General features: G+C 49.4%; 1 protein-coding gene across 1 annotated transcript; it reads right to left on the reverse strand.

Moving 5' to 3' along the window:
- Positions 1-2,010: 2,010 nt before the first annotated feature.
- On the reverse strand, positions 2,011-14,023 carry LOC110150581 (2-acylglycerol O-acyltransferase 2-like). Its single transcript, XM_020913592.2, has 6 exons — positions 13,892-14,023; positions 10,111-10,289; positions 5,704-5,908; positions 5,213-5,387; positions 4,375-4,574; positions 2,011-2,959 (listed from the first exon to the last, which is right to left on the reverse strand). The coding sequence occupies exons 1-6, from the start codon at positions 13,980-13,982 to the stop codon at positions 2,805-2,807; spliced, it is 1,005 nt and encodes a 334-aa protein (XP_020769251.2). The 5' UTR covers positions 13,983-14,023; the 3' UTR covers positions 2,011-2,804.
- Positions 14,024-14,362: the final 339 nt, after the last annotated feature.

Below are 14,362 nucleotides of genomic sequence, written 5' to 3' on the forward strand. Positions count from 1 at the left end.
TAGGCAGCCTTCCTCTCAGATCAGGCTCTCTGCTCTTAACTTGTTTGATTGAGGTCTTCAATGTGTGGCCTCCAAGGCTGCAGTGAAAGAGGGGTATCTCTTTCCCTCTGGCCCAGCCAATCTGTCCCCATTCCCCATCCAGGTGCCCTAAGTCTGATCACCTTGTACTGCGTCCCAGCCAGGCCTGGGATCACAACCATGATTCCTACCTCTGACCTGTGCTCACAACTTTGCCCCACATGGGGCTCTGCTGTGTGGACATCTCAGCCGGTGTCCTCCAGGCAGACAGCCTCCTGCAACCCCACAGTGTTGAGGTTGCCCAGTCCATTCTCTGAGGGCTCATTGGCTGTCACTGTGGTAGTGCCTGCAAGATGCCTGCAATGACTTCACCTCCAGGTGTCACACCCTCCTATGGAGGAGAGTGGACTGGGCTTAGGGCCTCCGGTCAAACAAATAGAAATAAGGCAGGTTTGATGGTGAGTGACTCAGGGTCTAGGTACTAGAAGGCAGTAGTGCTTCTCTCTCTCTGTCTGGGGCTCCCTCTCAGTCTCTCTCTCCTTGGTTACTGGCTTACTCTGGGGAATCCTGGTGTCAATTAGCAGCGCGATGGAGAGGCCCACCTGCAGGGCTCTGAAGCCTTCTGCCAGCAGCCACTTGGGAGAGCTTGGGAGTGACTCCCCACTCTAGGCTTTGAAACTGTACCTGCTGGAGCAGGTCGGCTGCCTCCTCCTGAGTGACTGAGCGGGAACCCCTAGGTGCTTCCAGCTCTCTGGTGACAAACTTGACCTATCATCAGTCATGGATCTTTCACACCAAACCTCCCTACAAGAGGGATAACTAACTTTGAATCAGGCAGTGGATTGGGAGAGCAGGGTTTTAGTTTGAAGGTGGTGGGTGTGCAGGGCTTGGCCAAGGAGGTGACCTTTGGATGATCAAATTGAGGAGACAGAGCATCCTGGTCCCAAGAGATCAGCAGGTACCAAGACACAGCAGGTGGGAGAGCTGAAAGAGGGAGAAGAACCACCCAGCCATCCACAAAGATGTGGACTTAATAAATCCTTACTGCCTTCAGCTACTAAGGTCTGAAGTGGTTCAATACCAGCAGTAGAAAACTGCAGTACTTCTTTCCTGGAAAATCTAGCCCTTTCTTAATGGCCCTGCTTACCTGCCACTTCCTCCCTCTTCCCTTGATGGAAACCATCACTTCCCCTCTCAACCCCACTGCACTTGATTCCCCCCTCTCTTGGGACCCTATAGCTCCCACCTCCTAGGGTCAGAACAGGCCATCAAGAGATGCTAAGTACATTTATGGCCTGCCTGCTAATTACTCCTACTCCCCAGCACTCCTCACAGAATGTGGAATGGTTAACCATCTCATATTATCTACTCCACTCACAAACCCAAGTTAGCTACTGTAATTCTTATTTCCCTGATAACAAACCTGAGGTTGAAAGGGGATGGGTCTTGCCCAGGGTCACTGAACGTAAATTTACATCCACAGAATTTCTCCCCACTCCCCCCACCCCCAACACCCCATTTGCACTTATTGCTGTGATTAGCTTCTGGAGGGAAAAGAACTTGCTTTCCCACTTCAGATGTGGGCGTTCATAGTACTGGTCCTACCCTACCATCCTGTCCAATCACTCATGACACATATCCCAGAGCCAGTGACCCAGAATTTTCCTTATCAGAGGCTTGTCCCCTACTGCCCTGCTTGCAGACACTAACCATTCACTCCTCATGTTCTTTCTCTGGCTGGTCTGCCCTGTGTCTGTACACAGCCTCCCCCTTGTCTCCCACAGAACAGGCCAGAGGTGATAAGTTGGAGCTGATGGGTCAGGGAGGAAGAAGTAACATGCCATTCTCTGGCCCATCCATCCAATCCACCATCTGGGAAGAGGACACGGAGCAGCAGGGCTGCAGGGCCAGGTTGGGACAAAAATGGGAGACTTTGACCAGTGTTCCCAGTTGGGGAGTAGGGTAAGAGAAGAGAAGAAGGCTGAAACAGAATTTTGTAATTGATGAGTTGACATTTATGGAGCTCCCTTCTGTGTCAAAGTCAGGGCTGAAGTTACAAAGAAGGAGTCGCAGCTAACTCATGGAGCTCTCAGTCAATGTGACATCACAGCTGAGGTCAGAGGTTATCTTAGTCCTTGGGGGAAACTGAAACTCAGAGGGAGGGTAAAGAGGTCTGCCATGGTCATTTAGCCAGTGATAAAGCCACAGTCTCCTTCCCCACTTCCCGGCCTCTCTGGCTGCTACTCTGGGGCTCAGAGGATCCAGAAATTCAAAAGTGCCAGAATAAGTCAGGGGGTTGTGGCCTCGCCCTCCTCTTCATCTCAGGGAGGGAGGAGCTGGAACAGGTAGGATGCCGGATGAGGGAGCTTGTAGGAGAAAGGGCTGCAGCTGGGGGCTGCATCTGTGCTGTCACTCAAGGCAGAGGAAGAGCAACCTGCTAACTGGAGCTGTTCTTGTCCTGCCCGTTGAGTGACAGGACCACAGAGGACAAAGACACCACACATCATCCTCTCCCATTTCTCAGGTGGGCAGAATGAAGGAGAGGGCCCACTACAGAAGAGTCAGTGCAGGAGGGCAAATCACCTATGCCAGAGTCTGGTCTCCTCTGCCATGGAGCCAGCTGTGACCCAAGGCCTGGCACAGGGTGGAGATGCAGGAGTCAGTGAAGGCTCTGGAGATGTGTTCAACAGACACCTCCAGGAAGCCTTCTGGGATCACAGCACCTCCCTTCATCCTCCCTAATACAAGCCCTGCCCTTTGGAGGAGCCCCTCTTCTGGGGAGGCACTCAACAGATCTCCAAGTGTTGGTCTCTGGGGACATTGTACTTGAGCTTGTGGGCTTCGAAGAGGTTTTCCAGCTCCTGCATGTAGCGCTGGTGCAGCCTGTCCACCTCCTCCTGGGAGGGATGTGGCGTCTTCTGCACCTCAATGGGCTTCCCCACTGCAAGACACAGAGGTACGTGGTGGCTCATAGCCGGATCCTATGAAGGCGCAGGGACCTTGGTGTTCCCACTACAATGGTCATCTGAGCAGGTAAGCACTCTTTCTCCTTCCCTTTCAATTTTATTTTGGGTCATAGATTCTAAGATGTTAGGGCAACTCCAAGATTCTGATATATTAACAATATCACCAGCTGGTGTTTTAATGCATTATCTCTTAGGTCATCCTAACAATCCTAAGAAGATAGAACCTGCTAGTATTCCTATTTGACAGCTGAGGCATTGAGACTCCAGGAGGTTGAGTAAATTGGTCAGGGTCACCTAAGAAGAACCAGTGACTGGTTATAAGCCCTGAGGATGTGCTCTTAGCCTCATGGGCACGTGGATCTGGGAGTCTCAGATGCCATGAGTGGAAGTGTCTGTATGTCTGGGAGGAGGTGGCCCACAGCCCAAGTGCCTTCTACCTCCTCTCCCTCCACAGTGTCCTACAGTGCTCCCCATTCTAGGGAGGACATGGGAGGACCTATCAACCTCCTTCCTCAAGTTCTGCCAGGCTCAGAAAGCACCTGTCCTGTCTTCTCTTGAAAAATGGTTCTGGAGGCATCAGTTGTGAATTATATTCATGAAAATATTAGCAGACAACTGAGGGAAAGTCATGGTGTAGAGGGTTGGCCAAGTCTGTACTCAACTAAGAGATGACTGGGTGAGTGGAGATGAAAAGACCTCACTTTACAAGCTTTGCCACTGAAACCTAGTTGGAATCCAAGACGAAAGCAAATGAGACAATCAAAAGCTGAAAAGATGGTGCTAAGTCCATGCACTAAGGCCCATGCCCATTAATTACAGGGAAATCCCTCAGGCTCTCCTTCACAGCCTGCTGACTGCTACTTTACACACAATTCTAACAGACCTGGAACACCCTTCCCTGGTATCCACTTTTCCAATAAGCCTTACAAGATCCTCCTGTCAGAATTAAACCCTCTTCTCTGGCATCATAAAAATTCAAATAGACCCTGATCAAACCTCAACTTTGTATCAAGGACAGGGTTATCTTTTGGAAGTGATTTACCTTCTCTGAGTCTCAGTTTGCCATTAGTAAAATGGTGATAATAATCACTGCCTACAAGGTTGTTGGGAAAACTAAGCTGCTGCATGTAAGTAGTCAGTGCAGTACCTGACACACAGCAGGTGCCCAGTAATCAGTAGTGGTGACTGTTTTTCTTTTGTCTTGGTTAGATTTCCCATCCCAGACTTCCTTTCATCAGGGTTATTTGCCTGTGTGTCTGTTTCACGCTCTGGAACGTGAACTCCCTGAAAGTTAATGATGTCTTCGGCTCATGTCTAGTCCCCTTTGCAACACCAGCCTGAGCCCCTTGCTGTGTAGCCCTTTCCTCTCCCAGCCCGAGTCTAGGCTCACCCACGGTGGTGATGGGTCGGCGATAGGGCATAAGACCAAAGCTGTCCTGGAAGACTCCACAGCCATAGAAGAGTGGGATGGAGACTCTTATGATCTTCTGAAGCCGGTCCTGGAACCAGCGCACCCAGGAGCCACGGGAGTTCTCAACCTGCTTGAATATGTCATTCTCCCCAAAGGAGAAGATAGGTACCAGAGCTGCCCTAGAGGGAGACAGGAGAGAGGGCGTGTGTAGGGGCAAGAAGGCACAAGCTGGTCCCCTAGCCTCCTGTAGGGACCTAGTGAGCAGGAACTGGAGCAGAGGACAGAGCCCTGGGACAAAAGTAGGAGGCCTCGGGTGTCCTCCAGACCTGCCTTGGCCTTGCTTTGTGATTTTAGGCAGGTCATGGCTCCTCTCTGGACCATGGCTTCCCAGTTGCACCATGACAAGAGAACAGAATGCTTCAGAGAGCCCTTCCAGGTATAAAACATGCAAACTTCCTGGAAAAATTTCTTCTTCCCCAGTTAACTTGTATTCTTCACAGATGCTTCAAGGTAAAAGAACAGCTCTAAGCTATGCCCCAAACACCATTCTCCTAGAAGCCCTAGACACAGATGTAATGCAAGTTTTCAGTAATATGACCCTTGACCTTATTCCCTTTAATCACCAAATCTCCCTTCTAGAATCTTCTCTGGCTATTTGGGAATGAAACATTACATCAATCACCAACACAGAATCTTCACTGTCCATGGATTGTGACTCTCCTTGCCAAAATAGGATGTGTATTCATCTGTGCTGTCTTCCCACCAAAGCACAATCCTTGCCAATCTCCAGTTGAACCCAGAGCCCTCTCCCCAATACCCGTGCGTCAGGGCGAGCCTGATGAAGCCCTTGCGGTTTCGCAGCACCAGCTTGTAGGCTCCAGGCCTGGCATCCAGTGCCTCCTGGACGCCCCCAACAATTATGGCCATGAGGTTGCCGCCTTCTTTCCTGCTCAGAATGTGAGCAGCGCTCTCCTTGTCTACTGGGACCAGCCCTGGGGAGAGAGAAAGGTGGTTAGGTATAGGGTGAAGGGGCAGGGACCGTGGGCAGAGATGTGGGCTGGGCTCCACTCCAGTTCCCAATCGTGAGTTCCCTGAGGACTGGGACTGAGCCCTTCAGGTCTTCCCAACCCCCAACTGAGTGTATCACTGAGCACAGAGCTGTGGGAAGTGCTTCCTTGAATCTAGCTTCCTTCTCCACCACACATTCACTTGGAAGGAGTATAGAACTCTTGACAGCCCTCTGTAAAATCCCTCCTCCGTGCCTGCAGCCCTCACCCAGCTGGGTTACCCAGGGTTGGGAAAACTCACCCCCTGACATGATGTAATCCCTGAAGAAAGGAGACCAGAACCACAAGTTCAGCATCATCAGATGTGGGCGGATGCCAGGGAACAGTGAGGAAAAACCGGTGCTCTCTGTGCACAGGTTGGTAAAAGCTCCAGTGGCCAGAATCCCATGGGGGTGGAAACCAGCGAGGTAGTTCCGGGAGGGGTCCAGATAGGCAGTCTTGACCAGCTGCAGGGACAGCAACCTGCTGAAGTGGAGCTGCACCTCATACCCTCCCCCATTCTGCCAGCACCAGAGTGACCGTGGGTAACTTGCTCCTCCTCTCTGAGCCTCCAGTTCTTAGGAAGATGGAGATATGTATGTGACCCAGGGAGATCCTGTTGCTATCTATGTCTCAGACTTGCTGTGAGCTTCAGACAAATTGTCTCCCTCTCCAGCTTTCAATGTATTAAATGTGGACATTTGACCCTGTTCTGCCTACATTCTGCTGAGGATCTCAGGCCCGTGAGTTCCCTGGAATTACCAAGACTACGGGACAGGATAATCATACTTTGGCATAGTTCATACACCATCAAGGGCCACACAGGGCTGCCACTCAAATAGTCCTGTTCTAACAAAATTCCCTATGAGAAAACTCAGCACTTAGGACCTGGGAGTGAGAATTTGCTAGCTATATCTGGGTGGTTGAAAGAGTTTGCGAAGCTGGAGGCTGGCCTTAGTCCTGTTTACCCCTCTGTACAATGCAAGTGTCTCTCTGATGGCTCTCTGTTCCCCCTGTGTCAGACCTTCATTATCATCTATCCACCTCTTCCCCTGGCTATTGGCAGCTCTTCCCAGGTCTGGTCGGTCCTGCAGCACAGAGGGTGCACCAGAAATCACCAGACATTGTAGAAGGAGAGGGAAAGGAGAGCTCTTCATCACTAGCAGCTTCCAGGCAATGTGGGGTGAAGACAGAGGGGGCAGAACTGAGTTAACAGATGTTGCTCCTGGACTTCCCTGGTGGTCCAGTGGTTAAGAATCTGCCTGCCAATGCAGGGGACATGCGTTCGATTCCTGGTCCGGGAAGATTCCACATGCTGTGGTGCAACTAAGCCTATGTGCCACAACTACTGAGCCCACAAGCCACAACCACTGAAGCCCGTGTGCCTAGAGCTCATGCCACACAAGAGAAGTCGCCACAGTGAGAGACCCACGTACCGCGATGAAGACTAATCCCCGCTATCCGCAACTAGAGAAAGCCCACACACAGCAACAAAGACTCAGCACAACCAAAAATAAAATAATTTTTTAAAAATGCTGCTCCCACCAGTTACTGGAGAGGCTTCAATGTGCAAAGATAACTGCCCATGATTCTGTGTGTGACCAACCCCTTTCCCACTCTGCCAGGAACTGCAGGGTCCACCCCTTACAGAGCCCTGTGCTCTGGGTGGCACAGCCTTTAGAGTCAGAGGCCCTGAGGCCCCTGACCCAAGCCCTAAGCCCCTGGCAGGAAGCTCCCTGACAAGACTACCCAGGCCTTGTAATTTGCACTTCCAGGCACGGGCAGTCCGTTCCACTTAGGCTCAGCTTTGGCACCGTGAAAGATCATCTAGTTAACAAGCTGAAATTTTTCAGCATTGGCTCTGAGGATTCTTGTTACCTTCAGGCCCCAGAGGCCTGGCTGCCCATCTCAGAGCAGCCTGGAGGGACCCAAGAGATAGCATTGGAGGCAGACTCAAGGGACGCATTGGAAGTCTGAGCCTGTCTGCCCTACCACAGCGGAACAGTCCCAGCTTGTCCTGTCCTTGATCTGACTGGATCTCTGCAAACTCCCTCTGATCACTGTAGTGATCAACCTCTCCCTCTGGTTACCCTTCACCCTTTGCAGAAAGTCTGAGGGGACCTTAGGTAGAGGGACCACTGCTTCACAGAAAAAGGCAAACTTCTTTCACTCATACAGAGGGAATTTATTGAGTGTGAAAATAAGGTCAAGCAGAGATATTCTGGTTATTCTCATTGGGAAAGGTGTTCCCTTAGGAATCCATCTCAGCATGTTTCTTTAAAAACATATCTGACTCCCCACACTGAAGTACTTGTTTATGAATTCTCTTTCTCAGCTAGTAGGAAAATAATTTTGTTACAACCCCCTTAAAGGCAATGAAGCAATATCTATTGGTATTAAAATGGAAAAATGTAACTGACCTTTTAAGCCAGCAATTCCACTGCTGAGGAATTTAGCTACAGAATTTCTCACACTTGTGCAAAATGGCATCTGAACAAGATTATTAACTGAAGCTTTTTTTTCCCCCTTTGGTAATACCAAAACTTGGCATCCAGTCAAATGTCCATCAACAGGGCCTATTTAGACAAATTACAAAATACTTCCTTGTGGGCCACTGTGTAGACATAGGGACATACAATGCAATTCTTCCTGTCCTGATAGGGGAAGACAGCCACGATCACTCATCAGGTGGAAAAGCAAAGGGCAAGACCATGTAAGCAGAATGTCACCAGCTGTGACGGGAGAACAGCAAATGGAGACTGGTCCTCCTGGGGGAATATTCCTGATTCTCCATTAGCTCTTCAGGAAGCCCAAATGTTGCACTTAGAAAGATCCAATGCTCAGAAATATAATAGTTTCCCAACTTTTCTTGAAATTCCACTGATAGACCCTAGCTCATAAAATCAGTAAGAGCTGAAGGCAGCCCAGAAACACAAGCTCATTTGATACAGAGTACAGAGGCTTATGAATGGGGAGGTGGGGGAGCTCCAGTCGAGTGCGGACTCCTTACCTGGGACCCCCTGCCTTCTAGCCACCGTAAGATCCCTTTCAGCCCTGTGCTGTAGAAGTGTGTGGAAGAGTTGGAGGGTCTCCCGGGAAGTGCAGGGATCCAGAATCTGGGCCATAGCCCCACCCCTGCAGGCTCCCAGGCCTGGACAAGCAAGTTAAAGTGCTCATCATCCAGCCCTCTGCTGGCCACTAGGTGGTACTGCTCGCCTTCTGCAGGTTGTGATGCCAAAGGCCTGAAGTAGGCAAGAATCCTGAACACTGTGCAGGTAGAATTTCTGAAAGTGTCCAGTGTCCCACCATTGTCAGTAGTGTCACAGTTGAGAAATCTCTGGGGGAGAAGCAGGAGGATGGTGAATAAGACAGGCCCAGAATCATTTTCTGCAACTGGCAGAAACTCCAGGTGCAAAGAGAGTCAGATATGTCTTTGGAAGCCCCAGGATAGCAGGAAGACAGCCCGCTGGAGAGCTTTCAGTTGAAGACTTCATTTCTGTGGAATAGGCTATCCTAGTCTCCCTTACATGTGCGTGCTAAGTTGCTTCCGTCGTGTCCGACTCTTTGCGACCCCATGGACTGGAGCCCACCAGGCTCCTCTATACATGGGATTCTTCAGGCAAAAATACTGAAGTGAATTGCCATGCCCTCCTACAGGGATCTTTCTGAGTCAAGGATCGAACCCCCCCAAAAAAGGATCGAACCCACATCTTTTGCATCTCCTGTATTGGCAGGCAGGTTCTTTACCACTAGCGCCACCTGGGAAGCCCACTGGTCTCTCTTATCTTATCCCTAAAAACCTCTCCAACTTCATCCCCAGTGTACCTTCAGCTTTAGTCACACTAATGCTCAGAAACCATGCCCTGGCCGCTTCTGGGACTGCACTTGCACTGTTCCCTTTGCAGGCCACCTTTCCTTCCCTGCTGGACTTGGGATTCAGCTCACAGTGTGGAGTGAGACCACAGGGACAGAATCCACAAAGAAAGCCAGAAAGCTCTACTTGAGGCCAGAAATTGCTTATGGCTTTTCCTTGGCTTGCTGGCTGATGTCACAACACTTCCCCATGGAAACTCTGACCTTCCTGGCATAGAAGAGTAAGCCCTGGTCTAGGAAGAAGAGAGGGAGAGATGGGAATTCAGAATCTCAAAGTTAAGAAATTCTGGGGTGAGGATGAGGGGCTCTGCCTGTGGCAGGCCCATGGCTCCTCTAGGGCCCCAGCAAACCCTACCAGCTTCTGCTGACAAGGTCCTGGGAAGGCACCCTACAGAGGAAGCAGATATGGGGTCTGGGAAGACCACCCCCCAACCTGGTCCCTTCAGGTTGGCTCAGCACTGTCCACTCACTCTCCTGTTTCCAGAGGAGGGACACCTGTCCCTGCTTGTACCTCTCTGTGTCCCTGTCACCTTCCCCATTCTATCTGGTCAATAAATCATCCTCGCCCAGCTGCTTACATCCAAGACTTTAGTCTGTCTGGGATTCAGAAAAGGAGTCATAGGTCAGTTCATTCAAATCAAGGATCCTGTTCCACTCAAGTCTGAACTTTGGGTCCAGGGTCAAGTGTCCAAATGGCCATCAGGTGCCCTGAGTCAGAAAGTCAGAGATTCAAAAGCACTCAGGTGTCAGGGATTGGTGTGATCACTGGATACATTTGTAAATGTCCATTACTCACCGAGATGGGGAAATAGTCCTTCATGTACCTCCATATGACCCAGTGCCTTAGTACATCACTCTGCCTGCCCCTCTGCCAAGGCTTGGCTTGATCCACATACCACCAGACTGCATACAGGACACTGAAGATCCAGAATCTTGTGAACAGGAGGCCTATGAAGACAGCAATGCAGATCTGGGCTGGGAACAGAAGCAGGAAGATAAGTGATCAGAGGAATGAAGGAACAAGCTCTCCTCCTACAACTAGCAGCACTGTCCTGTCCAGCCCTCATCCCAGGAGGAAGGGGTGAGACTCTCTTGACTTCAAGGAGAAAGAATGCAGCCTGTCCAGTGTCACACTGGGAGCCTGGATTTGAAGCCAAGTAGACCCAACTCCAAACTAAGTTTTTCCCACTGTACCAGGCTGCTTATTTGTTCCAGTTTTACCCCTCCACCCCCATCTCTGTCCAGTTAAGTAGCCTGTATTCACTGGGTGCTCAATAAATGCCTTGGAGAGAAGTGACTAGATTAACACTTTCTAATGTACACCCTTCAGGACCCCAAAGAAAAAGGAGACATGCTTTCTACCACGCCCTTTGCTGCTGAAGGGAGGAAGGAAGAGGCCAACCTGTGGCTGGCCCATGGGTCAAGGATGCAGCATGGTTATGACCTGGTCAAGTGAGGAAATACCTTCTTACCTACAATTCCCAGTCCCTTGCTGCAGGCTAATCTTGGCTTCATCTCAGGGTCAGGATGTCTGAGGGGCTGACCCTAACCTAATGCCAACGGAGCATCATTCTCAGAGAATATTTCTCCCACCCCATCCCATTCCTTCTACTCAATACCATGCACTCACACTCTTAAAATTGTCAGCTTCCAGTTGTACTGAACATGAAAGAGAGTAGATTGGGTCTGTCATTCCTGGCCGGCTTCCAGGAAGAGGGGACTTTTGACCCAGTCTGAACAGTAGTAAAATTCATAAACCAGAGAAAATAGGTTGGAGCTCACAGAACACTGAACATCTATAATATGACAGGCATTGGTGGTTCAGTCATGAACAACAGACAGAAATCCCTGCCTTCATGGAGCTGACTTTCCACATTGTTGTATTTAGGGCACTTTGTTTTGTTTATTAAATTTCTATGGTAAAAAATATATAACTTATGCTTTGTCATCTGAACCATTTTTAAGTGTACAGCTCAGTGACACTACATTCATTCACATGAGAATGTTGATTGGCAGGGGCTAAGGGAGGGAGACATGGGAGTTTTTGTTTAATGGGTACAGAGGTTCAGTTTGGGAAAATGAAGAGTTCTAAAAATGGATAATCATGACAGTCAATGTGAATGAATGTCGTGTCACTGAGCTGTACACTTAAAAATGGTTCAGATGACAAAGTGTAAGTTATATATATTTTACACCACACCTTCGAATGCAGGGGGAGTGTGAGTTTAATCTCTGGTCAGGGAGCTAAGATTCCACATGCCTCAGGGGCTAAAAATCCAAAAAATTTAAAATGGAAGCAATATTGTAACAAATTCAATAAAGACTTTAAGTTGTCAACATTAAAAAAAAAAGAAAAACTTAAGAGAACTGCTTATAGAGAATAAAACTGAGTTGTTAACAGTGGCTCCCTGGAAGGAATTCCCTGGCAATCCAGTGGTTAGGACTCTGTGCTTTTACTGCTGCTTTCATATAAGCCGTGCTGCTAGAGGCCAAAAAAAAAAAAAATTATATATATATATACATATGTATACATACATACATATGTGTGTGTATATATATATATATATATATATATATATATATATAGTGGATTTGGGGAAGTCTTTGACTTGTAGGATACACATTCTGTTTGGATGTGTCACAACAGCACATGCTGGTTTTTGCAATTAACTTGGCACGTTAAGGTTAGGAAAAACCCACTCAAGAGGCCCTTGCACTTAGAAAGAACTTCCTACCATCCTCATCACCCTTAACTCCTGTCAGCAGGCAAAACCAAACTTGGGGATCTTTTCAGTCCCTAAGGGAGACCTCTACCTTCCCCTCATAACACCAAGAAGGAAAAATGTAAAACCCCACTTTATAGAGGCCCAGAGAGGGTATGCAAATTGGCTGAGCCCACACAGCAAGTTAGTCAGATGGGACAAGACATTCATCAACAAATGTTCGTGGACACCAACTCTTCTAGGAGCTGGAGATTCAGCTGAGAACAAGACCAACTGTTTGAGAGGAGCTTACCTTCCTGTGTGAGTGTGTGAGCTACAGAGGAGAGGAAACAGAGTAAACAAGTAACCCACTGGAAAGTGTTTGTTTCTGGGCCTTGAGTCCTTGGTGACACGTCCTTGTTTACCTTTCTGGCTACTTCTTTGCCTCTCCCCCAAATGCCTGCTCTATGTCCAGTGTGAACCGGCTGTTCACCGTATGTCCAGCATTTATTGGCCCATTGGAACCCCTTTCTTTTCCTGCCAGCCTATATATCCTGCCCTGTGACCCATCTCCTGAGTGTCTTTGGAAGCGGTCCCTTCTTTCCACCCACTGGAAGCCTCCCTAGATCTAGGTAAGGAATCTTTATTAAGAGCCAGATTGAAAATATTTTGTATACTTTGTGGCTCTATGGGGCAACTTGGAGGATATTACTTAGGCCCATAATCATTTAAATTATGCAAGAATTTAAAATGTAAAAACTATTCTTGGGCTGTACAAGTGCAAAAAAAACAGTGGGCTGGATTTGACCCATACCACATAATCTGGGGACCCCTGATATAGCTTAGACATCTAAGGCACTCACTTTCCCCCTATATATACTCCCTGCCAGCAGTCTACCCCTGTACTCCAAACACAGCAGATCCATAGGCTTCAAGCACTGGGACCAGTACTGCACAGACTGAACCTTGTGCCTCCCTTTGGAAAGCATTCCTGGGGCTCCCCTTTTTCCCCAGGATAAGGGACAAGGTACAAGCTCCTGCTCCCGGCACCAGCTGGCCCAGATCTCTCTTCTCAACTGTCCTCCTTCTAGCTCCAGGCCGAGGGCTACTCAACCTCCCTGTGCTCTTCCTGATGTTCCCAGGTCCTGGGCTGAGCTGGGGGTGGATGAGGGCAGACAGATACACTCGTGCTGGCAAAGCTGCACCAAGGCCAGGTGAGCAAGATGTCCCTCATCCTCCCACCCCCACTCCCGCACAGTGACCCTCAGTCATCAGCCTACCTGGTTCTGGGCCCCCAGAATCCTTCATCCAGGAGCCAAGGGACTTGTCCCCTGCCCTGGGGTAGCCCTCCCCTCCCACACCTCAGCCCTGTCTCCTCCCTTTGCTTCCTTCCCTTTCATCTTTTGGCAGCACAGGAGCCCAGACCTACAGCCTTGCACATCTAAGGCACTCAGCTTCCCTGCTCATCTGTGTAATGGGGGTAACTAGGGACATTTAAAATGTTTCAACAACCTCTAGAGCAGAGACACAAGTCAGTCATCAAGGATGCCAGCGGTAGAGAACTGGGTTTCTTGCTTTCCTGGGGATAAACGCTTTAGCTGCAAAATTTTAGGGAAGTTCTGAGGGAGGACACGGGGTAATATTTAAGATACATGCATGCGTGTGTGTATGCATGTTTGTTTGTGAGTGTGTGAAATGGCTATTGACCATTTCAGAGCCTGTACAGAGTATGTCCATATTTTAACCCCAGTCTAGTAGGGTCTGTCCACAGGCTGAATACTAGCCCTGGGGGGAGCTGTTCCTAACTAGTATGGTGCCAGCAGATGAGATGGAGAATCCTATGGTCTCCAGTCCCCCCAGCCCAGCCCGCCTTACCCAGGACCACAAAGGAGAAAATCCACTGCAGAACCACAAAGGTCTGCAGTCTGCGCTCCCACGGCACGGACAAGGGTGCGAACTTCACCATGCTGTCTCCTTGGTTGATTCCACACGTTTCTCTGAGCTCTGCTGTGGTCTGAGGCACCTACTGGTTTTTGTTGCTGCCAGAGGTTGAGTAAGCATTAGTGGTCAGGGAGGAGGGTGCCACACCCCACCTGGCCCAGCCTATGGTTCCCTGCCCTCACCCTGGCAGGAATCTGTCTCCTAGGAGAAACCTTTGAACCCACCTGCCCTGGAGTCAGCTAAAGGAAGGAGGAAGGGAAGGACATTTGCCTCCTCAGGCAATACCTTATCTTCCAGATAGCTTTCTCTTTTTGCTTGAATCTTGTCCTCCACTTGACAGGTCAAGTGCTAAGTATAGGGCAATTCTGTCCTCCACATCTACCCAGTGACTTGGCTGCAGTAGCT

Source organism: Odocoileus virginianus, chromosome 10 (genome assembly GCF_023699985.2).
Source record: "Odocoileus virginianus isolate 20LAN1187 ecotype Illinois chromosome 10, Ovbor_1.2, whole genome shotgun sequence".
Lineage (NCBI taxonomy): Eukaryota > Metazoa > Chordata > Mammalia > Artiodactyla > Cervidae > Odocoileus > Odocoileus virginianus.

What these genes read in the sequence shown, in the direction of transcription:
- LOC110150581 (XM_020913592.2), bottom strand. Translation starts at nt 13,982, where the DNA reads ATGGTGAAGTTCGCACCCTTGTCCGTGCCGTGGGAGCGCAGACTGCAG. An exon ending in GGATTACATCATGTCAGGGG is followed by an intron (nt 5,388 to 5,703) that starts GTGAGTTTTCCC and finishes CTCTCTCCCCAG; the next exon opens with GGCTGGTCCCAGTAGACAAG. An exon ending in CCGACCCATCACCACCGTGG is followed by an intron (nt 2,960 to 4,374) that starts GTGAGCCTAGAC and finishes TGTGTCTTGCAG; the next exon opens with TGGGGAAGCCCATTGAGGTG.